A 27,596-nucleotide genomic window follows, 5' to 3' on the forward strand; every position below is an offset into this window, starting at 1 on the left:
GATCCCTGAACTGTTTCCAGCGGCTCTCCTCTTGTGAAGAGAGGATGTTTTTCAACACAGAACTATGGAAGATCAACACTGAGGTGAGAAATTTGGTTTGCTATACCAAAAATCATCTTTTTCCTTTTTTGTATTAAAAAAAGGGGATCCATTATTTTTTTTCTCTGGCGCTTTTTCCTTCCTTCTTTCTATTTTTAAAATGACACAAATGCCAAAAAAAAATCAAAAGTTGTAATTTTTTGCTTCGATTCAAAATGTCTGTTCTGAACACTACCGGCTGCTCCTTTCAGTTTGAGCCCGATTGTGCATACGGACATAAGATGAGCACCACAATGGGCACGTTTTTGAGCAAAGGACAAACAGGGGGATCCATTTTGGGGTGCAAGTCTTCATTCTTATGCGTGCTGTACAAAAAAAATGTTTTTTAAATGACATAATTGCTAAAAAAATAATCGTATTTTTTTTTCCTTCTGCTTTGCATACATTAATTCAGAAACTGTGGGGTCAAAATACGCAGCGCACCCCTAGATGAATTCATTAAGGGAACTAGCTTCCAAAATAGGGTTTTTTGTGGGCGTTCTCTGTCGTTTTGGCTGCTCAAGAGCTCTACAAGTCGGCAATGGGGTCTAAAATGCCTTCAAGCAAAATGTCTGTTCTGAAAACCACCGGCTGCTGCTTTCGGTTTGGGCCCTATTGTGCATAGGGACATAATATTAGGGCCACAATGGGTATGTTTTTAAACATAAAACAAACAGATATCCATTTTGGGGTGTAAATCCTCTTTCATGTGCTCTATAGAAAAAAAATCCTGTCTTTAAAATGACATATTTGCAAAAAATATGACATTTTATTTTTTCTCCTCTAAATTGCATTAATTCCTGAAAAGTAACTGGTGTCAAAATACTCCTGACCCCCTCAGTGAATATATTAAGATGTTTTTTTTAATGGGGTATCTATCATTCTGACACCTATGAGCCTTTGCAATATTGGCTTGGTGCAGGAAAACAAAATATTCCTCAAAATGTTAACAATTAAATGTTGGATTTGTACGTGTCCTAAGTGGTTAAAAAAATGAAATGTGCATCCAGAATAAAGTAAATAGATAAAAACGTACATCTTATCAAAAATTTCCATATTATGTTTGCACATATTTGAATTATTGCAGTTGGAAATGTGAAAAAAATGAATTTTTTTTCAAAATTTTCCCAATCTTGACACTCTTAATAAATTACACGAATTCTATCGGTCAATTTTTACCGCCTAATTAAAGTACAATATGCGGTGAAATAACTGTGTCAGAATCATTTGGATATGCAAAACCTTTACGGAGTTATTCCATGTAAAAATGACACATGTCAAATTTCCAAAATTTTGCCTGGTCACTAAGGCGCAAATAGGCTTGGTCACTAAGGGGTTAATGTGCTCGTCTGAAACTGGTCATATAAAGAGGAAATACAGTTCCTGGTTCTGTATACATTCACAGAGCTTGGGGCTGGTGCTCTATTAATGTACTGAGCTTGTTTCTGGTATTGCATCTATGTACTGAGCTTGGCTCTGGTGTCTATATACGGAGCTTAGTTCTGGTATTCATCTATGTACATCACCAAGGTTGGTTATTGTACTATAATTATGTTATGATCTTGATTCTGGTGCTGTATCTATTGAGCTTGACTCTGGTGATGTAATCCTCAGCAGAAAATCCATTACGTGGGAACACACCCTTATGTTGGTCCGCTACTCACGGGCCTGTGTTATATTCCTGCCCCACAGTCTAAACTTTGCCAGCCAGCCCCTGACCATTACACAGAGCTGCCATGATATATATTGGGCTCCCATATAATGAGATTAATGAGAGTCCCAGAGGACGAGTGGGGGATGGCGTTGAAGTCTTTAGTGGGAGGTGGGGTGCAGAATGGCCAGTGGGAAGCAGAGTAACGAATCCCTGACCACTGGGGAAGCTCCCTAAAGGGATCCAACCCTCCTGAGATACAATTCCTACTGCTAGTGTGCAGAGTGCTGGTGATCACTGACTTGGCTCAGGACATATTGATATCTTTACTGACAGGCAGGCAGCAGCCAGCGGTCAGCGGGGTCTCTGTAACCATTTATCCTGCCCTGATGGCGGTCCGGCCATTAGACTCTTCCTGATTCTGAACAAACTCTTTGGAGCCGTTAGAAAACACATCTGTAAGCCGTTACTTTATCTCCAACCCCCTTATAATCGGCTCAGACGTTATATTAGGATGAAACTACTCGGAATCTGTTTTCCAATTGTGCCCATTTATGGCAACTGGAAGAGTATTACGGTGAGATCACACACTGCGGAATTGTATAATCTACAGTACAATGTAAGGGAGTGGGATTCTAAGAAACCGCATTCACTCACAGCTGAGAGATAAGATGCGACACCTGAAATATGATTTATCTGGTCGGCCATATTCAGATGGCTGAGTGCGAGTTGTGCTGAGAACTCGCATTGGACATCACATGGACACATACGGACTGTGTGCTGCCCCATGCTGGCAGGCAGTAGACATTGCATGTCTGATTCTGGTCCGTGAATCAAACCAGAATAGGACATGCTGTGTGTTTTTTCATGTCCATGTTAATAGTATCCAGCTTGTACTAAATTACCTGAAAGCACTGCGGAATAAGTTGGCTATACAAATAACACGATTTATTTATTCATCAAGGTCTATGTCTCCATCTTTGGTATTTAACAGACAGATAGCGGCTGGAAAGAGACCTGGAAGGTTGAAACGTTGCCTATATATTTGACTATGGAACAACAAAGTTTTTTTGCTTCAAGGAAATCTCTATCACCATTTATGCTGCCACAGCACACTCTCTATTTTACTACAATTTAGGAGTTGAAGGTTTACAGCTCCCTGGTTGGCTCTGCATACTTTTCTCCAAAAATATCCCCCCCCTTATTGGGTCAGGGTGTGAGTGCTGCTGGGCACTCTACTTTTGTTTGGACTCCATCTTCGGTATTGTGATCAGTGCTGGTTACATCAGATTAAGAGTCAGTCAGTGTAAAAGGACCCTTAGTCCCAGAACTGGAAAAGCCATTTCTCCCTCATCAGTATAGACACCATATAATGAATAGTAGTTCCCGCTCACATAGGGGTGTTTCATGTCCGTGCCGTAAATGCCCATCATGTGTTATCACCTATAATGGTATCACATGTCATGCATATTTAGTTTGTACTCCGTCTGAATGGGGGAATATATAGCGGAAACTGACAGATCCCAGAGCTTATAAATCTACATAACTATCTGCAGCCGCTGGCCGAGGAGAATCTGTGACTCCACTCTGCTGTATTTAGTGGTTACTACTCACCTGGGCGGTTACCTGTAGGAATCTCCTCTTTACACGGCTGATCACCCTTCACATTTGTCTCTGTAGTATTAATATCGGTCAGATCTTCATCCGGATACAAAAGCTGTGAGACAAATATTGTAAAAGTCAACAGACGGTTGGAGAAGTCGTGTGGAAGGTTTTACATGACCTGAAAAGATCATTAATCAGCTTGACGACCAAAAATGACCTGACAGCAGCAGTTATCAGTCTTGTCGCAGTGGATGCCCTTTTTAGACTACAACTGCTCCTTTAAGGGATTCTGTCACCAGCTTCATGCAGTTTGACTTGGAGTTCATCTGCAAGTCAAACTTTAAAAAGTTGGTCCAAGCATCATCCTTCAAGCATAGGCACTCGATTTCTGAGTGCCATGAAGCCAGGAGTTCGAGAACGTTAAGTTATTTTGGTTTGTTCCAGAGTTAGCTGTCTCATGAAACCTCTTGTCCCAGTGGGTTATGTTCTAACTACTCTGACATTATTTGGATATTCCCCAAAAGATTACTCTAGCTTTATCTCCCTCTGCCCAAAGCTGTGTTTCATGTGCCCCCAGAAATGGAGGGAGAAAAACGGACGGAAAGATGGAGATTTGGATGGGGGTGGGAATTCAGAGAAATGAGGCAGAGTCTCCTGACGGGAAGTGTTATTTCTTTATGTGCTGCTATTCTTATGTTTTAGGCATATGAATGTGACGTTGATTGAGATAAGCTGAACTCAATGATGCTGGTCAATGAGAGCAAAGACTAACCAGTAGCTTTCTGGTGGCTTAACCATGAGGGTCTTGAGTTCCAAGGGAAGTATCTTATGTTCTTACCCCTGGGAAATGCAGAAGTGACAGTTTTGCCCAATGAATCTGGTTAGGGCCTCCTGCATGTGAATAGTGTTCAAATTGAATGTGACACACACACACACAAAAGCTTGGAGGTATTTAAGCACTTAGACTAAACTATCACTTTGAGTCTGTAATATCATTGGTTGCCTTCTGCTGGCCATTCTGGGGCTAGAAGCCTTCGCCCAGAACTTTTGTTTTGCATACATGGTTAAAATGGTCTGCCCTAAGTGTAAAGGCAGGATTGTATGTGCTTGGAGTAATTACATCTGGCTGCAATGCATATGTTGGGTGTTTGCTGTACTTGTGTGTATCATTGTCTCCACTAAAGTATTTGTATTATATTGGGAATGCATCAGACAAGAAGGTAGACCCCCACTCTCACAAGTGAGAATCCCAGAGTTGGCATTTATGGCATATCCTGTGTAGGGCAGACATACGGACCATAGCACTGCCTTCTCAGCTCTTATACTTACTCTCCTTGGTTTTCTGCTGTTGTCTGCTGTCAAAGTAATCTGTGGGCAGCATGCAGTGGCAACTTTGACAGTGGACAGCAGAGGAATGCCACCGAGAGCAAGCATAAGGCCGCTTTCACACAGCCGAGAAAACCACAAGACACTCTTGTGGTGCGAGAAAAAAAAAATTGCTGCATGCCCCACGTTTTCACGTTTCTCAGAACGCATTGCCCGCTGTTTTCAATGGCACAGGAAGACACATTGCACGGCGTGCGATGCAAAGTTTCCCATTGAAAACAATTGCTACTTCCCAGGAGTGATGGGGGCGTTTTTTGCTATGAAAAGGCCTTGCGTCCGAAGGCAAAACGCACACTAGCGAGCACAATATCAGACAGAGTTTCTAGGCCTGATATCACGATCACCTGTGTTTAGGTATCCTAGGACTTACATTGCTGGATTCAGGGCTTCTGCTCCTATGAGCCCATAACTTTAGTTCATAGGAGCTGACAGATTCCCTTTAAACATTGCATTTGTCAAACATATTACTGATCACCATGTGGTTTTACAGGTAAACAGCAGTTCCCATTCCAATTCTACCCATTCAGTCGTGTCCGACTCTTGGATACTCTGTAGGCCAATCCTCTCCATGCTTCTCTATTCTCTATGGCTGCTTTCCATTGCCTCATGTCCATTCCTGTGTCCTTCTTGATGGTGTCCAGCAAACGTGTCTTTTGTCTTCCCTGCTTCCCTATACCACTGACCATTTCAAGTAACATCTCTTTTTCCAGCGAATTCGCTCTCATTGCCAAAGTCAGTCAGTCTCGTGATCTTTCCTTTCAGGGAAATCTCTAGGTTGATACGGTCTAGGCTTTGCTGGTGATCCTAGCTGTCCATGGGACTCGTAGAAGCTTTCTCCAACAGCATAGCTCAAAAGCAGCGATTCTTATTCCTTTCTGCTGTGGGAGATATCCTACATGTATTTTCTGTATTTTTGTCAACTGTGAAGATCCTATGTTGTGTTTCCAGTCTGAACCTCTGGGGGAAGGGAACATCGCCCCCCCACCTCCACAAGAATTTAAGGAGCAGTGCCTATTGTCCCAATACTGGTCAAACCGGTTCTAACTGACAAAAACCTATCTAGGATTGTCTTTATTTTGGTCAAGCAGAGAGGAGAAACAGGATGTTCTTCTCATGAGACCAAATTCAAGAATGAACTGAGCGTGCACACCGAAGTTCCTCCCAGATGGATGACATCACAAGCTACCTCACAAATACCTCCCTCTAAGAACAACCAATCAGCACGCTAAATAATGTAACTGTATGCTAAATTGCCTGACTTCCTGTGTTGAAACTTATTTAAGTTTTACCCGCGCTTAATAAAGACAGAGACTCTTTTGGGACACATGATGGTCAGACGTGTGGTCTTTGAAAGGCTCTCCAGGCCTGTACATTATACATTATCAAATTTGAAACGCACAGTATATCTGAGATAGCGAATTTTGCGCTAAAAAATTTGGAGGCACCGCTGGGATAATGAAGATACAGAGATATGAAGATATTTCATCGTTATCCGGACACAAGGGGACTTCGAAGCAGAGACGGACAGATAATGAGCTCAAACAAGGTAATAAGCTATTCTTATACCTGTACCATCTCTCCCTCTCTGCTGTGATCCGCCCCAGGCCGGGTGAGTTGAAATATGATAAGTCTGTATCAAAAGAACAATGAAGTAGATATACTGTGTGGTTTTCATGTTGTCTGTGAAGTAATGTCCTGAGTGTAAAGAAGGTGTGAGCTATGGGGGGTTATATTGTCTCTGTAGTAGTGAATGGTGTGAACAGACTGTGCAGGTTAATAAGGAACAAAGAATGTGTAGGATAACTTGTTAAGACAAAGTAAAAAGGAAAGTTGATGTAAGCAATTTTAGCTGAAGGTTATAGTAGTGATTAAAGATGCTGGTTAAAAACAGTAGTGTGTCCATGCGGTGAGAGAGTTTCCATTGTTCAACATGTGGTTGATGAGGTCTCCCTTTGTTATGTGGGGGGAGGGGTGCACATGGAATGCTTGTATTTGCTATGTTGGCATACATCAACTCAAAGGAATTTGGGCTTGGAGTAAAGATATGGGCTAGCCAGAGGTTCTGCTCCGATTATGGCTGGCCAAGCAGGCTGTTGAGGTTCCACAATGTGGTGCCAAAAGTACAGATCTGTGACATGAGGTGCAGGAGTAGAGAATCTCAATTAATTAAGGATTTTTTCAATTACGAAAAGATGGGCAGGGGCGAAATTGTAAGTGCTTATTAGTGAGGTAAGCCAGACCTGTGTCGTGAGGTGTGGGAAAAATCAAAGACTCGCAAGCAAATTCAATGAGATGATGTTTGTAAACACAACTGGACACACAAAAATAGGAAAGGAAAAAGCAAGTGAATGAGTTAAGAAAAGGTAGAAGGTTTAACAATGAACGGTGATAGTAGTTGCTATCTGGAGTGGTGAATATAAGTATGTGGGTGGAAATGGGCATAAGTTGTATTATGTTTGTCATTGGATAGCCTATTCTGAACAAAATATGTAAAAACCGCGGTACATGAGAGATTTTCTTATATATATATACTTTGTTCAATATGGGAAGTTCTATGTACAGTAAATACAATCCTAGTTTCTACTTCACATGAGATACTTATCAGTCTGTATATGAGTGAATGAAAACCCCAGTGAGTATGAGTTTGTGTGTATAAATGAAGGGCCCGTATGAGAGTTAGATTGTGTTATATGGTGTGTGTACTGTCCGGTGGCTAGAAACTAAATGAGGCAAGAATGACCAAACGCTGAGCCAGGCCACAGGAGGTGGAGCTAGGTGATGTAAGGAGATGGGAAGTAAGAACAATAAGAAAAGGTCTTGCTCCACCCTCAACACAGACCAGCCTAGGAGAGAAGTGTGTCTTCATTTAAGTGGATGTTGGTATATAGATATGTATATTGTGGTAATGTATAGAGGGAAGGTCACTCTTAGACTCCATGTTAAGTCTCTCACTTGAACAAATGTAGGTGACCAAAGGAGGGGCATCTAATTTTATTCCTGAGGGTAGTTGTGTGAGATAATAGTCAAGGATTGCCACAGTTTATTTATATATATATATAGGTTCATGGAGTATGTGGAGAATTTAAAAATATTGAGTTGCGTTAATTTGAATATTATTGGAGAAAAAAATTGATACTAAAATGAGATAATTGTGTACTTGAGACACATGATAAGTACTTTAGTCAAATTAATAACAAAAGTTCTATTTTAGAGTGTATCTAATTTTCAATTAACAGTATTTTACATGAAGATTGTTACATTGGAAAAAAAAAAAAAAAAGAAAAATAAATAAATGTTTGATCCTCAATGCCCACGTCTCACAGCCATATGTTGCAATTGGCAAGATGATGGCTGTGATTAACCTTCATTTGATGGTGACTGAGACATCCTTGCACTTCCATATTGGGTCCATGGTCACTATGGCCGTACAGCTCAGTGCTAATCAACATTTTATTTCACCTACCAAGCTGCCACTAGGATCAATAAGAGACCCAAGTAATAAGAAACCATTAACTGCTTCAATTTCCTTGTTGTTGACCTTTATGTGGACTTCCTTGTTGGCAGTGGACATGATCTTTGCCTTGTTGATGTTCAGGTGAAGTCCCATCTTTTCACTTTCTTATTAAGCTTTAGGATCAGAGTCTTCACATGCTTCGCTGTCTCAGCTACCAGAGTTTTATCATCTGCGTACCTTAGATTACTGATGGTTCTTCTATCAATTTTCAACCAAACACCCTGATAATACAACGGCCTCATGTTAACTTTCGCATAGAGGTTGAAGAAAAAAAGGAGAGAGGATGCATCCTTGTCCTGTGCCCTTTTTGATCTTGAACCATTCTGTATCCCCATGGTTGGCTCTCACTGTGGCTTTTTGATTGCTGTAGAGGGACCTGAGCAATGTGATCAGGTGTGCTGGTACTCCTACCTCCCTTAGTGCTTTCCAAAGCTTATGATGCTCAATGCAAACCAAAGCCTTAGTGTAAACAATGAAGCACAGGTAGAGCTTCCAAAGAGAAAACAGCAAAGACAACAAAAATTTCCTGAACACCCGATAAATGAACCTTGAATTAGCCTATAAGAAGCGTCACATCAGGGAATTATTTGCCATTGGGAAACAGGTGAAGAAGCCTTTCTCTTACCGCCAAGCAGCCATAAATGACAACAATAGGAATGAAATCGGTCACCAACAAGACATCAAGAAGAGATGGAAAGACTATACAAAAAAAACTATATGCTCGCAGTGACCACCCAGAGGAACATGGGGGCCAAGAGGATCTGGAACCAGACCTGCTGGAAAGGGAAGTGGGCAATGAGGCAGCTACCAGACAGCAAAGTATCTGGCATCAGTAGAATCATTGTAGAGCCGCACTAACAACACTATGCCGGACAAACTGGAGCATCTGTATATGGCCAAAGCATTAGAAAAGAACAGTTTTCATCTCACTGCCTAAGAAGGGCGATGTCAAGGATTGGAAACTAGAGAACAATCGCTCTGATTCCCCATGCCAGCAAGGAGCATCTAAAAGTCATTCAGAAGTGCCTGGAGTTTCTTTGCAGTTTTCCTGAGTACCTCTAGCTGTAAATTGTAGGTCACCATGGATGTGGAGTACTTATATTCTAACATTCCATGCAAAGATGGACTGACTGCCTTCCAGGCACACCTTGAGGCCAATAGGGTTGCCTCTGAATCGTTGTTACAACTCACAAGATTCATCCTTACACATAATTATTTCTCCTTTGGCAAAGGGATATTCCTGCAACTCACCGGAATATGCCAACCTTTTCATGGCAAAACTGGGGAGTGACTTTCTGGCCTCCTGCCTCAGCAAACCTACTTCTGCTACATTGATGACATCATAATCATCTGGACCAACACTGAACAAGAACTAATAAAATTCCATGAGATTCAATGCATTTCACCCCTACCCCCCCATAAGCCTGACATTAAGCTACTCTTATACAGAGATCCACTTTTTGGACACCACCATAGAAATTTCAAACAACAGACAACCATTTACCAAACTCCAAAAGATCGGCCCATATACCTTAAGATGGGACAGTTGCCATCCTAAGCACATCAAATAGTCCATCGACTATAGCCAAGCCATAAGATACAACCGGATCTCCTCCAACTCAACAGACAGAGAGGAACGTTTACACAATCTCAAAAAGACATTTTAAAATCAGGGCTACCTGATGACCAAATTACCAGAGCCACCAGGATACCCAGGAATTAACTACTCCAATACACAGAGAAAGAAAAAAACGGGCGTTTGCGTCTAGTAGTGACCTACAATTTACAGCTAGAGGTACTAAGGAAGACTGCAAAGAAATTCTATCATACCCAGACTGCTCACCATCCTGATAGCTCGTATCTGAACTTGCTTCAGTTTATTGATGACTTTTTTAAATTGGGGTACCCAGAACTGAACACGGGATTCCAGATGAGATCTGACCAAGGAAGTATAAAGGAGTAGAATTACCTCAAGTGATCTAGACTCTATGTTCCTCTTAATCCATCCCAGAATTGTCTTTGCCTTTTTTTGCTACTGCAACACACTGTTGACTCATGCTCAGTATGTGATCTATTAGTATACCCATGTCTTTTTCACATGTGCTGCTGCTTAGTCCAATTCCTTCTATTCTGTATGTGCTTTTTTGATTTGTTCTATGCATTTCTCCCTGTTAAACACTATTCTGTAAGTTCCTGCCCACTGTTAAATCTTGTTTAGATCTTTTCGAATCCTCTTTCTCTCTCTTCAGTTAGCTATGCCTCCTAACCTTGTCTTTGAGATATTTGATCAGTTTTTCCTCAATTCCCTACTTTATATCATTTATAATAATGTTGAAAAACCCTAGGCCCAGGACAGAGCTTTGTGGCACCCAAATTGAGACATTCTTCCAATTGGATGTGCACCCATTCATGACCACTCTTTGAGTGTGATCACTCAGTTAGTTGTGAATCCACCTAACAGTTGCCTTGTTCATTCTATAGTTGGTCATTTTTACAATAAGGATGGTATAAAGAAATTTGTGAAATGCTTTACTAAAGTCAAGATACTTTATCTACCGTATTTCCCTGATTAGCCCAGTTTGTGATTGTGTCATAGAAGGAAATTAAATTAGTTTTGCATGATTGGTTTGTTACAAACCCATGCTGGCTGTGGTGAATTACTTAATTCTCATCCAAGTTCTTGCATATATGCTTTTTAATAATTTGTTCAAAGATCTTTCTTGGTATGTAAGTTAGGCTCACAGGCCTGTAGTTACCTGGGGGTACGTAATTCTGTTTTTTGAAGGCAGGGACGACATTTGCCCTTCTCCAATCTTCTGGGACTCATCCTGTTCTCCAGGATTTTTCAAATATTACGGTGAGTGGTTCAGCAGTTACATCTGCGACTTCCTTTAGTATCCTAGGATGTAGTTCATCTGAACATGGAGACTTGAATTTATTTCATTTAGCTAAATGTTCCCTCATCATCTCTCCACTTGGATAGCCTGCATTATTTTATTCCTCCAATAGCACAGGGAAGATAAGTTGATGTTACATCTACTTTCTGAGGGAAAATAGATACAAAATAGGAATTAAAAAAAAGTTCAGCCTTCTCAACATCATTTTAAACCAATTCTTTAAACACCTAGCACTTAATTAACCTCAACATATATCTGTGTGACATTATTTTGACTAACTGTCCATAGAAGGAAAAGTAGGAAGCCTCTTCTCTGACTGAGTTATGTTCTAACTACTCTGACAGCCACATAGCTGCAGGTCTAAAAGCTAGATATAGATATTAGATGGCGGCTCGATGACACCTCATTAACATCATGATGAGGGGTAGAGGGAAGAATTTATTTTTTATTTTTTGGCCGAAGTAATGCTTTAAGGAAAAGATTAGAGATGAGCGAACACCAAAATGCTCGGGTGCTCGTTACTCGGGACGAAATTATCGCGATGCTCGAGGGTTCGTTTCGAGTAACGAACCCCATTGAAGTCAATGGGCGACCGGAGCATTTTTGTATTTCGCCGATGCTCGCTAAGGTTTTCATGTGTGAAAATCTTGGCAATTCAAGAAAATGATGGGAACGACACAGCAACGGATAGGGCAGGTGAGGGGCTACATGTTGGGCTGCATCTCAAGTTCACAGGTCCCACTATTAAGCCACAATACCGGCAAGAGTGCCCCCCCCCCCCCCACACTGTCAGCGTCAGCATACAGATCGTTCTCCTCTCCGTTCATTGTCATTGGCTGTGATTGGCTGAAGGAGGCACGTGTGTTTCTGGAGGCAGGGATTTAAAGCCCTTCGTAGAGAAAGCAATGCTCTGCCGGGAACCAGGAGAGAGCGACAGCCTGCAGCAGCGGCGCAGAACACCAGGAGAAGCGAGTAATGATTTTTATTCTTTGCTCCACTGTATTCCCGGCGTATAAGGTGACAGTTGGGGGGTCGTCTTGTACGCCCCGTCGCCTTATACGCCGGTATATATTTTTATTGTAACACATTTCTGGATGAATTGCAGGGATGGGCTTATTGCTGTATTGCCGGCTCCATTGAATTCAATGGGCAAACATCGTTCTTCTCTGCCACAGCTGTTACAGCTGTGGCAGAGAAGAATGATTTGTCTTCTATATGTTCTCAATGGGGTCGGCGCTGCTGCCGCCGGCCCCATTGAGCGCATATAGAGAAGAGAAGAGAAATCGCAGATCGCACATAGGTGCAATCTGCGATTTCTATGGCCTAAGAAGGACCGTTGGGGTTCTTGAAGCCTAAAATCACTCCTAACACTCTCCCTATAGCAGCTCCGGCATCAACAACACTTTCCCTGAACTATGTCAGAACGCGTCTGAGGCGAGCCGCGGGAGGGGCAGATTTATATACTCGGGTGACACCCAATCTCGCCAGCCACTCACTGCAGGGGGGTGGTATAGGGCTTGAACGTTGCAGGGGGAAGTTGTAATGCCTTCCCTGTCTTTCTATTGGCCAGAAAAGCGCGCAAATTTGTCAGGGAAGAAAATGAAAGTAACCCGAACATCGCGTGGTGCTCGTTAAGAGTAACGAGCATCCCGAACACCCTAATATTCGCCCGAGCATCAAGCTCGGACGAGTACGTTCGCTCATCTCTAGAAAAGATAAAAACATTTTTTAAATTATATAACTTCTAGCCATGTTTTCGTCTTTAGAAATTTCAATTTCAGTGTTTACTTTCAGCTTGTTGAGTTGTGAAACTTTTAAATAATGATCAAGTTTTAGCAAAAGCGGACCTTGATCATTCTTTCAAGGCCTTCATTTAATGCACATGCCAAACTTAAGGTTCCCAGGCCAAATCAGGCCTCCTGCCTCATTCACAGTCTTACAATTACCATCAGCCCTTTGAAGGCATCTATAATGCTGATGTGGTCCTTACTGACAATGAATTTGACACAACTGATCTAATGTCTCTGGTCAGCGGTAATCCTGCCATCTCCACCGGCCTCATAACACAAGGAGAAGACATCTAATAAGACTGATGACAAGAGCTTTACAGCCTGCTACAGATCACAGGGACATCTCCATCTACCTGATGGTCCTGTGGAAGAAGAGGACGAGGACATCTCTCTGGTGGGCTTCTCTTACTGGATGGAACTGGAGGAAACACAGACAGACACTGAAGTCATTCTTTACATACAGATCATAAAGTCCCTGTGTATTTAGTCCTGTCTATTACCTGGTGATGGGTGCGGCTGGCGGGTCTCCATCATGGCCTCCTTGTACAGATCCTTGTGTCCTTCTAAATACTCCCACTCCTCCATGGAGAAATAGACAGCGACATCCTGACACCTTATAGGAACCTGACAACACAATATACAGTCATCACCCAGAAGCCTCCAGTGCTGTTACTGTATAATGTCCCAGCATTCCCTGCAGCGTTACCTCTCCAGTCAGCAGCTCAATCATCTTGTTGGTGAATTCTAGAATCTTCTGTACATTGATGTTCTGATGTATCAGGTGGTGAGGTGGGGGCCCCGTGATTGGGCTCAGGGGTCTTCCCCATCCATCACACTCAGGGGCCCGACAGCCATTACTAGAGGTCTTCTTCACTATTGTGTAATCCTGTAAATGGGGAGACATTAATAAATATCACTAAAGACACTTCCAGAGTCCATCACCTCTCCAGTGACATCACCTGTTATTACCATAGATAAGAATGATGTACTGTGACATCATCAGAATTTCTCCCCTCTCAAGTGACATCATCTGTTATTACCATAGATAAGAATGATGTAATGTGACATCATGTGAATCTCTCCCCTCTCCAGTGACATCATCTGTTATTACCATAGATAAGAATGATGTAATGTGACATCATCAGAATCTCTCACCTTCTTAGGAAGCTGGAAGAGTATATATAGGATGAGATTTAATACACTCTTCACCATCTTGTTTCTGTCCTCCTCCTTCTTTGATGAATCAATTATACGGGAACCTGAATGGAAGGAATATGAACCAATGTAAAAAAAAAAAGTCACAAAAAGACAACATCAGAATAAATTTACTGGAGATAATAAGATGAAACCTTTCAAAGTATTTTCCCATTACTTAAAATTGCTTCACAACCCCTGTGTCCTTCCTAGATGCTGCTGATCAGGATATGTGGACAATCACTGGCTATAACAAAAAGCAATAAATTATGCTTTTAGCAGAGCTGCCTTTATTATTGTAGATTGTAATACTATTATAATAAAATATTAACCCCCTTTCTAACCTACAACACCAAAAACTTGACACTACTCTGGATAAGTTACTGACATCAATAGAAAACCACAAACAGGTCCTGTTTTCAGGATATCCTATACTTAGAACATCTGTGGCAATGTCTGAGGCACCGACCATAATTACATCACCTGTGCAACACTGAGAAAATCCTGAAAACATGACCTGTTGGCGGTCCCTGAGGACTGGAGTTGGGGGAACACTGGTCTAAAGCAGGGGTAGTCTTATAGGCTGAAAAATACGGTAAATACCGCAGGCGGAGCTAGGTTTTCCTGCACTGAGGGCAGAAGCGTTGTATAGCCCCCCCCATGTGAACCTTCTTTCTGCTTGCTGAGCCCCTTCCACCAGCATCTAAAAATGGAAAGTAACTCAAACTATAGCTTACATTTGTTAGTAAGTCACAGCAAATAATAATGCTGGTAAATCACTAAATGTAGCAGTAAAATATAATTTTATTAATATGCTCTATAGAGTAAAATACAAGCACTAAATGAGGGTAATAATACCAAAAACTACATTATAGACCCCCCTGGTGCATCCAGTACTACCCAGTATAATTGGAGCACCTGCCCCAAAAAGAGAAATGCAGCCTTATTCCTGCCCTACTGTAGTAGTAATAATATAGTAGTACAGTGTGAAGTACTGCTCATTAAGAGCGAGTGGGTGGGGGCGGAAAGACAATCAAGCCACCCTCAGCCAAAAACCAGTCCCACATATGACAGCTAGCTGATATACCCAGCTTCGCCCAAGTTAATTTGATACAGGCGTTTACATGTTGTTTGCACAGAAAATGTTATCAAGTCGTGGTTACTTCAGAGGAGTTACTTCACATAGAGGAGCATTAGATTCTTCGCAGGTTGCATGTACCGATGTCCCTCTGCAGAATGTGCCCCCCCCCCCCCACTCTCTTCTCTTAGGACCTAAAGAATGCCCGCGCCAAATTTCACGCTTGTACGACAACGGGAAGTTACATCACATATGGGTTTCACTTACTTTTGCAATTAGCATTGAATAATTACGTTGTGACCCCTTTACTTTTCCTATTTAGGACGTAAAGAATGGTCGTGCCAAATTTCATGTTTGAATGAGATCGGGAAGTTTTATTACATAGGGGTGCCAATAATTTTCCATTTAGCATTTAATAATTGAGTTGTGACTCCTTTACTTTTCCTATTTAGGACATAAAGAATGCTGCTGCCAATTTTCATATGACATCGGGAAATAAGAGAATTCGATTTGGAACATGACGTAGGGGCCCCAATACGTTTGCACTTAGCATTGAATAATCAAGTTGTAACCCCTTTACTTTTCCTATAAAGGACCTAAAGAATGCTTGTGCCAAATCTCATGTTTGTATGACACCGGGAAGTTAGAGAATTAGTGGCGAGTCACTAATTGATGACATCCGTCAGGAAATAACTTCCCAATCCCAGACTAGCCCTGACCCTAGTCTTGTCAGCACTGCATCTAGCTCCTGCTCAATGTCTGTACTCAGACCAGCGACAGAGGAAGAAGTCTCCAAACTGCTCTTCTCTGCTCGCCCCACCACCTGCGCTAGCGACCCTCTGCCCTCACACCTCCTCCGATCCCTCTCCCCAGTGGTCATCTCCCATCTCACCACTATATTCAACCTCTCTCTGACCTCTGGCATCTTTCCCTCTTCTTTCAAACACGCCATCATATCCCCACTGCTAAAGAAGCCGACTCTTGACGCGACTGACGTTGCCAATTACCGACCCATCTCAAACCTCCCCTTTATCTCCAAACTACTTGAACGGCTGGTTTACTCCCGCCTTGTAAGCTATCTATCAGAGAACTCTCTCCTCGACCCCCTACAGTCTGGCTTCCGACCCCAACACTCGACAGAAACTGCCCTTACAAGGGTATCAAACGACCTACTGACAGCCAAATCGAGGGGCGACTATTCCCTACTGATCCTCCTCGACCTCTCCGCAGCATTTGACACTGTCGACCATAAACTCCTCCTCAGTATGCTTCGCTCCATCGGCCTAAAGGACACCGCTCTCTCCTGGTTCTCCTCCTACCTATCTGACCGCTACTTCAGTGTCTCCTTTGCTGGCTCTACCTCCCCTCCTCTTCCCCTTGCTGTTGGGGTCCCCCAAGGCTCAGTCCTCGGCCCCCTCCTTTTCTCTATTTACACAGCCCCTGTTGGACAAACCATCAGGAGCTTTGGCCTCCAATACCACCTCTATGCTGATGACACCCAGCTATATACCTCTCCCCGTGACATCTCTGCACCTTTCCTCCAAAACATCACCGACTGTCTGTCTGCTGTCTCTAACACTATGTCCTCTCTCTACCTAAAACTAAACCTCTCTAAAACTGACTTACTGGTATTTCTACCCTCCACAAACCGACCTCATCCTGACATCTCCATCTCAGTGTGTGGCACCACCATAACTCCCAAACAGCATGCCCGCTGCCTTGGGGTCATATTCGACTCCAATCTCTCATTTACCCCCTACATCCAATCTCTCGCCCGAACATGTCAGCTGCACCTCAAGAATATCGCAAGAATCCGCTCTTTTCTCACCATAGACACGCTGAAAACACTTGTTGTTGCCCTCATCCACTCACGACTCGATTATTGCAACTCATTGCTGATCGGCCTCCCCTGCACCAGACTCTACCCTCTCCAATCCATCCTGAATGCCGCAGCCCGGCTCATATTCCTGTCCAGCCGCTACTCGGACGCCTCTGCCCTGTGCCAGTCACTGCACTGGCTGCCCGTTAAATACAGAATTCAATTCAAACTTACTACCCTAATCCACAAAGCCCTCCACAGTGCAGCGCCCCCCTATATTGCCTCCCTCATCACAATCCATCAACCAGCCCGGGCTCTCCGCTCGGCAAACGAAACTAGACTGCACACCCCTCTAATTCGAACTTCTCACTCCCGCCTCCAAGATTTCTCCAGAGCAGCACCAGACCTCTGGAACGCATTACCAAAGGATACCCGGGCAATCCAGGACTCGAAAAACTTCAGGCGTGCTCTAAAAACGCACCTTTTCAGGGAGGCATACCGCATACCCTAAACCGACTCCTCTGTATGCCACCTGATAACATGCTCCCTGACCTATTGACTGCAATCCCTGCTAGCTGTCATAAACTGCCCCTGCAGTCATACCGATTCTGCCGTCACACGGCCAAACATCTGACCATTGTTTGTGTATAGAATCCCTCACTCTCCACCCCGCCATACCGTGCACATCTCCAGCCCTTTACCTTTTGTATCCCCCCATTACTTGTAGTATGTAAGCTCGTTGGAGCAGGACCCTTCCCTATTGTTTCCACCAACTGATTACGATTGTAACCGTGGTTCTGTAATTTTTTGTACTTTTGTCTCTCTGTATCCCCCTCTATGTAAGCGCTGCGGAATATGTTGGCGCTATACAAATAAAGATTATTATTATTATTATTATTATTATAAGTGCTTTCACCTTTTTATATATATATATATATATATATATATATATAGATAGATAGATAGCATTGAATTTTAAACTTGTGGTCACTTTACTTGTCCTGTTTAGGACCTAAATAATGAACGTCTTAAATTTCATGTTTGCACGGCAACGGGAAGTTAGAGAATTAGATTAGTTACTTTACATAGGGGCACCAATACTTTTGCAATTAGCATTGAATTTTCGAGTCGTGATCCCTTTACTTTTCCTATTTAGGACCTTAAGAGTACTCCTGCCAAATTTCATGTTTCTACGACATTGGGAAGTTGGAGAATTAGTGGCGAGTCAGTGAGGGCGTTCGTCTTTATATATATATAGATAAGGCAGGACAGACATCAGTCTGGGATGATTTAGTGAATTCTGCAATAAGCAGGGGGTTGGACCAGATGACCCCGGAGATCCCTTCCAACTCTATGATTCTGTGTCACTTAGGGCTCTTACCTACTGGCGATAAGACTTCCCTGTGATGCGCGAGTCAGTAAAAACGCATGATAATGAAATCAATGATTTTTCCCGCTAGCCCCGTCCCCCTCACTTGGGTAGAGAGGGACCCCTCTTGCACCACCCCACCTCAATCTCCTCCCTATCTTGGAAAAGACCACTAGCCCCACCCCCTATCTCTCCAAATAAGGGGAGATATGTCACAGATCCCATGTAGCTCCGCCCCTTCTCTTTCTCCTCTCTCTGGGGGAATCCTAGCCCACTTCGCGATCTTCTATTGATTTCAATAGGACCAGTGCTGCTGCTTCCAGACCCATTGAAAACAACGGGCGATATCGCAGATTTTTTCTTTGCGCTAATGAGAATGACACCATTGAAAATCATTGGTTTCATTAGCATGTGTTTTCACTTAGGCCACCGGCAGACGGGCGGGTCGGATCCGGCGGCAAAGATTCTCGCCGAGGGAACCGACCCGAGCGCCTGCAGAGAGCAACGTGTCACTCACCTGCTCCCGCGGCCCCAGCTCTTTCATGTGCCGGCTGCCGGGCAGCCGGCGCATGCGCAGACCGGAGACGGCTGCGGGTGATTGACGTTTCTGTGCGGAGCTCTGCGAGCCCCGCACAGAAATAGAGCATGCTGCGATTTGTTTTCCGTTCGTGTGCAGGCGGCCTTACTCTCCTAATGCAAGAAAGTCTTATCGCCAGTGGCTAAGAGCCCTCACCCACATATAGGACATCTAAGACAATCAGGACCCCGGACAAACCCTTGTGGTCATCACTTGTAAAACTCCCCGCTGGTCAGAATACACTCCATTACCAACAACACTCTGATATCTGGTAATCACCTAAGAATCTACTCAACGATCAAAGCATTAAGTCCAATTCTCAAGAACTTATCTCCGAGGTCTTTATGTGAAACTATACCAAAGGCTTTCCTGACACCCAGATAGGCGATATCCACAGCAACTTTCATCCACTACTTCTGTGAAGGTGAATGCATTGTGGCTTACAGTTTGCCAAACCCCCGCCCCGACAATCACAAGAAGTCCAAACTAGCTGGGCTTCATGTAATTGTAGGGTCACGGCAAACTGCAACACAACCCTACTGACCGCCATTACACTCCTGTGAGAAGAGTATTGTGGCCAAAGTCTCCATGCAGCCACAGCCGTACTGGTGACACTCTCATAAATTTAGAGGGGTTCTACAAATTACAACTATAAAACTAAGAGAAAAAAGACAGGCAACAATATATTATTGGCCACCATCACTCACAAGTCCCACCAAGTAGGATTCCCACTCTGTAGATACAACCTAGCAGCTCTTACTGGTGATACCAGATCCTTCCTCCTCCGGTCCTGCAAGCACTAAATACAAAGAGGAGGACGGGCTGGTGGTGATAGTTTGTGGAACGGAGGAGCATGGACCAAGGCACTTCTCCAGCCCCACACAGCCCCCGTGTACTATAGCAGTAGGGCTGGTGGAGCAGAGATCTTCTGTAGCCACATTCTCCTGTTACTATTTGATACAGCAGCTGTCCGCCGTGCAGTCACTGACTAGCATCACTGTATGACCAGGGTGCTTACATATCAGCAATTAGTAAATGTGTATTGCTTCAATCAACAATTGTGTAGAGAGTGGCTCCACTAACCTTGCTAGCAGTTTTCTGCATGACCGGCACGCCACACTTCCAACAATCGCCAGGGGCACATGCCCCACTTCTCCCCAGATACAATCCTGCTAAATATGTCCATTACCTGGTAAAGTGAGCGGCTGGCGGGTCTCCATCATGGCCTCCTTGTACAGATCCTTGTATCCTTCTAAATACTCCCACTCCTCCATAGAGAAATAGACAGCGACATCCTGACACCTTATAGGAACCTGACAACACAATATACAGTCATCACCCAGAAGCCTCCAGTGTTGTTACTGTATAATGTCCCAGCATTCACTGCAGCCTCACCTCTCCAGTCAGCAGCTCAATCATCTTGTTGGTGAGTTCTAGAATCTCCTGTACATTGATGTCCTCATGTATCAGGGAGTGAGGAGGGGGCCCCATGATTGGGCTCAGGGGTCTTCCCCATCCATCACACACAGGGGCCCAACAGCCATCACTAGAGGTCTTCTTCACTGCTGTGTAATCCTGTATGTGGGGAGGCAGTAATAAATATCACTACAGACATTTCCAGAGTCCATCACCTCTCTAGTGACATCATCTGTTATTACCATAGATAAGAATGATGTGATGTGACATCATCAGAATCTCTCCCCTCTCCAGTGACATCATCAGTTACTACCATAGATAAGAACGATGTAATGTGACATCATCAGAATCTCTCACCTCCCCAGTAAGCTGGAAGATTATCTCTAGGGTGAGATTTAATACATTATTCACCATCTTGCTTCTCTCCCTCTCCATCTTTGATGAAACAATCATGAAGGGACCTTAATGGAAGGAATATGAACCAATGTAAAAACCACAAAAAACTAATTTATTGGAGATAATAAGGGGAGACATTTAAAAGTGTTTTCCTATTAGCTAAAATTGCTTCACAGCCCCTGTGTCCTTTCTGGTTGCTGCTGATGAGGACATGTGACTGCTGTAGCCAATCACTGCCTATGAAAGGTAAATGCTGTGGGCAGTGATTGGCTGCAGCAGTCACATGTCCTAATCAGCAAGAACCAGGAAGGGCACAGGGGTTGTAAAACCCTATTAAGGAGATAATAAAGGGAACCTTTTAGGAGTTTTATGAGGCCCGAACAACAGGCAACACAAAATCCCGACAGGGTTCTCTCCACTGGGATCAGTTGAACTGATAGCCGACCCTGGCAGGGAGAAGTCGTCAGCAACCGCCCCACTGACTCTTCTCCAAGTTCAGAGCTGCTTTTTTACAGGGTTTTCTCTGCAATATATCTAATATGTGCAAACTTACTGTACAAATTTTTGCTAAGATATATATTTCCATTAGTTTTTATTCTGGACAAAAATTTGGAAAACTATGTTTTTTTAACCATTTAGAAGACGTACAAATTTAACATTTATTATAAACATTTTGAGGAACACTTTGATTTCCTACACAAAGCCAATATTGCAAAGGCTCATAGGTGTCAGAATGATAGATACCCCAACAAATAACCCCATTTTACAAACTACACCCCTTAATATATTCACTGAGGGGGGGGGGGGCAGGAGGATTTTGACCTAACAGTTTTTTTTCAGGAGTTAATACAATTTAAAGGGAAAAAAAAACCGTCATATTATTGCAAAAATATGTCATTATAAAGAGTTGTTTTTGCTTTAGTGCACATGAAAATGAGAATTTACACACCAAAATGGATCCCCCTGTTTGTCCTGTGTTCGGAAACCTACCCATTGTGGCCCTAATCTTATGTCCGTATACACAACAGGGCCAAAAGTGAAAGGAGCAGTCGGTGGCTTTCAGAACAGACATTTTGCTTGAAGGTGTTTTAGGCCCCATTGCCCACTTGTAGAGCTCTTGAGCGGCCAAAAGGATGAAAAATCCCTACAAAATGACTATTTTAAAAACAAGACCTCTTAACGAATTCATCTAGGGATGTACTGTGTATTTTTTTGCCATTTGTGCCATTTTAAAACAGTTTTTTCACTCTCTACACAGCATGGGATTCTTATCTCTGTGCTCTTGGTGAGGGGGTAGAGATATACGGGACTAATCCAGTGCTGGAGTTATTACACAAATCACAGAGATGGCAGTGATGGGTATATCACAGCCATCCATGTTGGCAAGGACCAATCACTGTGGTCCCTGCTTGTTACTATGCCAAAGTCACTTTGGCATATGCTTCTACTGCGCATGCGCTGCCATTTAGTCGACGTATGTGCTGATCAGCAAAGGTGCAGTATTGGAGGTTTCAGAGGACATTAGGTGAGTATTATCATCTCCCCTCATGGATCGGATCGCTGAGGGGAAATGAAACTTTTACTTTATTTCAATTTTTTTTTTACTTTTCCGTGAATGCTGTTACGCATCGGACCAAGTCACCGGTTCCTTTTCAGAGCGATTCAACGCAGGACATCATGTAGGAGGGAGGTGAGTAGTTTCAGCTCCCCTCATAAATCCGATCCATGAGCTGAGGCTGAAAATCTAAATTTTTTCACTTTTTGTTCACTTACCTGTGATCATCGTTATCCATTGGATAACGTTAATCACGTGACCGGGACTCGCTCCATGCAGCCCCTATGACAGCTCCAGGTTAGTGATAGTGGTGACAGTAGTGACAGAATAGTGACCGGTGACATCAGATAGTAGTGACAGTAGTGACAGAATAGTGACCGGTGACATCACATAGTGGTGACGGTAGTGACAGTTGACATCAGATAGTGGTGACGGTAGTGACCGAATAGTGACTGGTGACATAAGATAGTGGTGACGGTAGTGACAGAATAGTGACAGGTGACATCAGATAGTGGTGACAGCAGTGACAGAATAGTGACCGGTGGCATCAGATAGTGGTGACAGTAGTGACAGAATAGTGACCGGTGACATAAGATAGTGGTGACAGTAGTGACAGAATAGTGACTGGTGACATCAGATAGTGGTGACGGTAGTGACAGAATAGTGACTGGTGACATCAGATAGTGGTGACAGAAGTGACAGAATAGTGACTGGTGACATCAGATAGTGGTGACAGTAGTGACAGAATAGTGACCGGTGACATCAGATAGTAGTGACAGAATAGTGACAGGTGACATCACATAGTGGTGACGGTAGTGACAGTTGACATCAGATAGTGGTGACGGTAGTGACCGAATAGTGACTGGTGACATAAGATAGTGGTGACGGAAGTGACAGAATAGTGACAGGTGACATAAGATAGTGGTGACGGTAGTGACAGAATAGTGACAGGTGACATAAGATAGTGGTGACGGTAGTGACAGAATAGTGACAGGTGACATCAGATAGTGGTGACGGTAGTGACAGAATAGTGACAGGTGACATCAGATAGTGGTGACGGTAGTGACAGAATAGTGACTGGTGACATCAGATAGTGGTGACGGTAGTGACAGAATAGTGACTGGTGACATCAGATAGTGGTGACGGTAGTGACAGAATAGTGACTGGTGACATCAGATAGTGGTGACGGTAGTGACAGAATAGTGACTGGTGACATCAGATAGTGGTGACGGTAGTGACAGAATAGTGACTGGTGACATCAGATAGTGGTGACGGTAGTGACAGAATAGTGACTGGTGACATCAGATAGTGGTGACGGTAGTGACTGGTGACATCAGATAGTGGTGACGGTAGTGACAGAATAGTGACTGGTGACATCAGATAGTGGTGACGGTAGTGACAGAATAGTGACTGGTGACATCAGATAGTGGTGACGGTAGTGACAGAATAGTGACTGGTGACATCAGATAGTGGTGACGGTAGTGACAAAATAGTGACTGGTGACATCAGATAGTGGTGACGGTAGTGACAGAATAGTGACTGGTGACATCAGATAGTAGTGACAGAATAGTGACAGGTGTCATAAGATAGTGGTGACGGTAGTGACAGGTGACATCAGATAGTGGTGACAGTAGTGACAGAATAGTGACAGGTGATATCAGATAGTGGTGACAGTAGTGACAGAATAGTGACAGGTGACATCAGATAGTGGCGAGGGTAGTGACAGAATAGTGACTGGTGACATCAGATAGTAGTGACAGGTGTCATAAGATAGTGGTGACGGTAGTGACAGAATAGTGACAGGTGACATCAGATAGTGGTGACAGTAGTGACAGAATAGTGACAGGTGACATCAGATAGTGGTGACAGTAGTGACAGAATAGTGACAGGTGACATCAGATAGTGGTGATTGTAGTGACAGAATAGTGACTGGTGACATCAGATAGTAGTGACAGGTGTCATAAGATAGTGGTGACGGTAGTGACAGAATAGTGACAGGTGACATCAGATAGTGGTGACAGTAGTGACAGAATAGTGACAGGTGACATCAGATAGTGGTGACAGTAGTGACAGAATAGTGACAGGTGACATCAGATAGTGGTGACAGTAGTGACAGAATAGTGACAGGTGACATCAGATAGTGGTGACAGTAGTGACAGAATAGTGACCGGTGACATCAGACAGTGGTGACATAATAGTGACCGGTGACATCAGACAGTGGTGACATAATAGTGACCGGTGACATCAGACAGTGGTGACATAATAGTGACCGGTGACATCAGATAGTGGTGACAGTAGTGACATAATAGTGACCGGTGACATCACACACGTCTTCTATGGTCTAGATGGCGGATAGAGTTATGTCGCTCACCGGCGGATCCTCCCTGTTTCTCCCTACAATTTCTGCGTTCGCTCCGGACGTTCCGTAGGTTTTTCTCCTCTTCTACAACTTCTGACTTGCAGTGAATGTAATAAACAATGGCGCTGCTCTCCATAGACGGCGCTTCCCTGTGTGGAAGACTCACACCGACCTACAGATGACAACGTGCCGCCTTCTTCCTGTCACTGCAGAAAGCCCCTGAGCTGCCGTCTGTCAGAGATCCCTCAGTGGGCCCCTCCCTCACAGCCCCTATAGGACTCAGTGATCAGTGCAGGGTTACAGTGATTAACCCTTAAACTCCCAATTGTCCCCCCTGCTGTGTGAGGAGCACATGTCACCTCTCAGGAGTGAAAGGGTTACAGCTGGTAACTTCCAGCAGCGACTCCCATCATCCACCAAGGGGCGCCGGCTCCTTCATGAGGACCCATCATACGGCCTGCTGATGGCAGAGGGTCTCACAACCCTCCCTTACCTCCACGGGGGTAGATGCTGGAATGGAGTGGCTCCTAGGAGGTCTGAGGACAGGAAGTCACATGGTCTGAGGTCACATGACTGTAAAAGGAGGAGCTTACTAATAATGTAGTTCTTTGGACAGAGAAGAAGAGGAGGCTTATGGGAGGGCTGTGACTGGAATGGAAGGACTCCTAGGAGGTCTGAGGACAGAAAGTCACATGGTTTTAAAAATCACTATGACTGGAAGGAGAGCAGCTTACTAATGCAGTTTTGTGGAGAGAGAGAAGAAGAAGAGGGCTGTGACTGGAATGCAGGAAGACTTGGTCTTGTTTCCCCCAGGATTCCTCTTCCTCTGTATGAGAATGCTGCCCCCTCCTGGTCGGAGGATCCTGGTCCTTCACCCCGCCCCGCAGGATTTCTCTTCCTTTGTGTGAGGATGCTGCCCCCTCTTGGTCGGAGGGTCTCGGTCCTTACCCCCTAGGATTCGTCTTCCTCTGTGTGAGGATGCTGCCCCCTCCTGGTCAGAGGGTCCCAGTCCTTCACCCCCCAGGATTCTTCTTCCTCTGTGTGAGAATGCTGCCCCCTCTTGGTCGGAGGGTCTTGGTCCTTCACCCCCAGGATTCGTCTTTCTCTGTGTGAGGATGCTGCCCCCTTCTGGTCGGAGGGTCCCAATCCTTACCCCCCAGGATTCCTCTTACTCTGTGTGAGGATGCTGCCCCCTCCTGGTCGGAGGGTCTCGGTCCTTACCCACTAGGATTCGTCTTCCTCTGTGTGAGGATGCTGCCCCCTTCTGGTCGGAGGGTCCCAATCCTTACCCCCCAGGATTCCTCTTCCTCTGTGTGAGAATGCTGCCCCCTCCTGGTCGGAGGATCCTGGTTCGTCACCCCCCAGGATTCCTCTGTGTAAAGATGCTGCCCCCTCCTGGTCAGAGGGTCCCAGTCCTTTACCCCCCCAGGATTCCTCTTCCTCTGTGTGAGAATGCTGTCCCCTCCTGGTCAGAGGGTCTGGGTCCTTCACCCCCCCAGGATTTCTCTTCCTTTGTGTGAGGATGCTGCCCCCTCTTGGTCGGAGGGTCTCGGTCCTTACCCCCTAGGATTCGTCTTTCTCTGTGTGAGGATGCTGCCCCCTTCTGGTCGGAGGGTCCCAATCCTTACCCCCCAGGATTCCTCTTCTTCTGTGTGAGAATGCTGCCCCCTCCTGGTCGGAGGATCCTGGTTCTTCAGCCCCCAGGATTCCTCTTCCTCTGTGTAAAGATGCTGCCCCCTCCTGGTCAGAGAGTTCGCTCCTTCACCCCCCAGGATTCCTATTCCTCTGTGTAAAGATGCTGCCCCCTCCTGGTCAGAGGGTCCCAGTCCTTCACCCCCCAGGATTCCTCTTCCTCTGTGTGAGAATGCTGTCCCCTCCTGGTCAGAGGGTCCGGGTCCTTCACCCCCCCAGGATTTCTCTTCCTCTGTGTAAGGATGCTGCCCCCTTCTGGTCGGAGGGTCCCAATCCTTACCCCCCAGGATTCCTCTGTGTGAGGATGCTGCCCCCTCCTGGTCGGAGGGTCTCGGTCCTTACCCACTAGGATTCGTTTTCCTCTGTGTGAGGATGCTGCCCCCTTCTGGTCGGAGGGTCCCAATCCTTACCCCCCAGGATTCCTCTGTGTGAGGATGCTGCCCCCTCCTGGTCGGAGGGTCTCGGTCCTTACCCACTAGGATTCGTTTTCCTCTGTGTGAGAATGCTGCCCCCTCCTGGTCGGAGGATCCTGGTTCTTCACCCCCCAGGATTCCTCTTCCTCTGTGTAAAGATGCTGCCCCCTCCTGGTCAGAGGGTCCCAGTCCTTCACCCCCCAGGATTCCTCTTCCTCTGTGTGAGAATGCTGCCCCCTCTTGGTCGGAGGGTCTTGGTCCTTACAACCTAGGATTCGTCTTCCTCTGTGTGAGGATGCTGCCCCCTTCTGGTCGGAGGGTCAATCCTTACCCCCCAGGATTCCTCTTCCTCTGTGTGAGGATGCTGCCCTTTTCTGGTCGGAGGGTCCCAATCCTTACCCCCCAGGATTCCTCTTCCTCTGTGTGAGAATGCTGCCCCCTCCTGGTCGGAGGATCCTGGTTCTTCACCCCCCTCAGGATTCCTCTGTGTAAAGATGCTGCCCCCTCCTAGTCAAAGGGTCCCAGTCCTTCACCCCCCAGGATTCCTCTTCCTCTGTGTGAGAATGCTGTCCCCTCCTGGTCAGAGGGTCCGGGTCCTTCACCCCCCCAGGATTTCTCTTCCTTTGTGTGAGGATGCTGCCCCCTCTTGGTCGGAGGGTCTCAATCCTTACCCCCCAGGATTCCTCTTCCTCTGTATGAGAATGCTGCCCCCTCCTGGTCGGAGGATCCTGGTTCTTCACCCCCCAGGATTCCTCTTCCTCTGTGTAAAGATGCTGCCCCCTCCTGGTCAGAGGGTCCCAGTCCTTC

General features: G+C 44.8%; 1 protein-coding gene across 1 annotated transcript in view; it reads right to left on the reverse strand.

Annotated features, from left to right (window-relative positions):
• The window catches only part of LOC136629123 (zinc finger protein 665-like), a 38,194-nt gene extending 12,946 nt beyond the window's left edge, over positions 1-25,248 (reverse strand). Inside the window, exons 1-9 of the mRNA XM_066605259.1 lie at positions 25,178-25,248; positions 20,732-20,835; positions 20,354-20,533; positions 20,148-20,271; positions 14,077-14,180; positions 13,628-13,807; positions 13,422-13,545; positions 13,275-13,339; positions 3,344-3,446 (exon numbers count right to left, since the gene is read on the reverse strand). Of these exons, the coding sequence (XP_066461356.1) occupies positions 3,344-3,446; positions 13,275-13,339; positions 13,422-13,545; positions 13,628-13,807; positions 14,077-14,180; positions 20,148-20,271; positions 20,354-20,533; positions 20,732-20,827 (976 nt within the window). The 5' untranslated portion in view covers positions 20,828-20,835; positions 25,178-25,248. The remainder of the gene's footprint in view (positions 1-3,343; positions 3,447-13,274; positions 13,340-13,421; positions 13,546-13,627; positions 13,808-14,076; positions 14,181-20,147; positions 20,272-20,353; positions 20,534-20,731; positions 20,836-25,177) is intronic.
• Between the last annotated feature and the right edge of the window lie 2,348 nt (positions 25,249-27,596).

This window comes from Eleutherodactylus coqui, chromosome 5 (assembly GCF_035609145.1).
Source record: "Eleutherodactylus coqui strain aEleCoq1 chromosome 5, aEleCoq1.hap1, whole genome shotgun sequence".
NCBI classification, from domain to species: domain Eukaryota; kingdom Metazoa; phylum Chordata; class Amphibia; order Anura; family Eleutherodactylidae; genus Eleutherodactylus; species Eleutherodactylus coqui.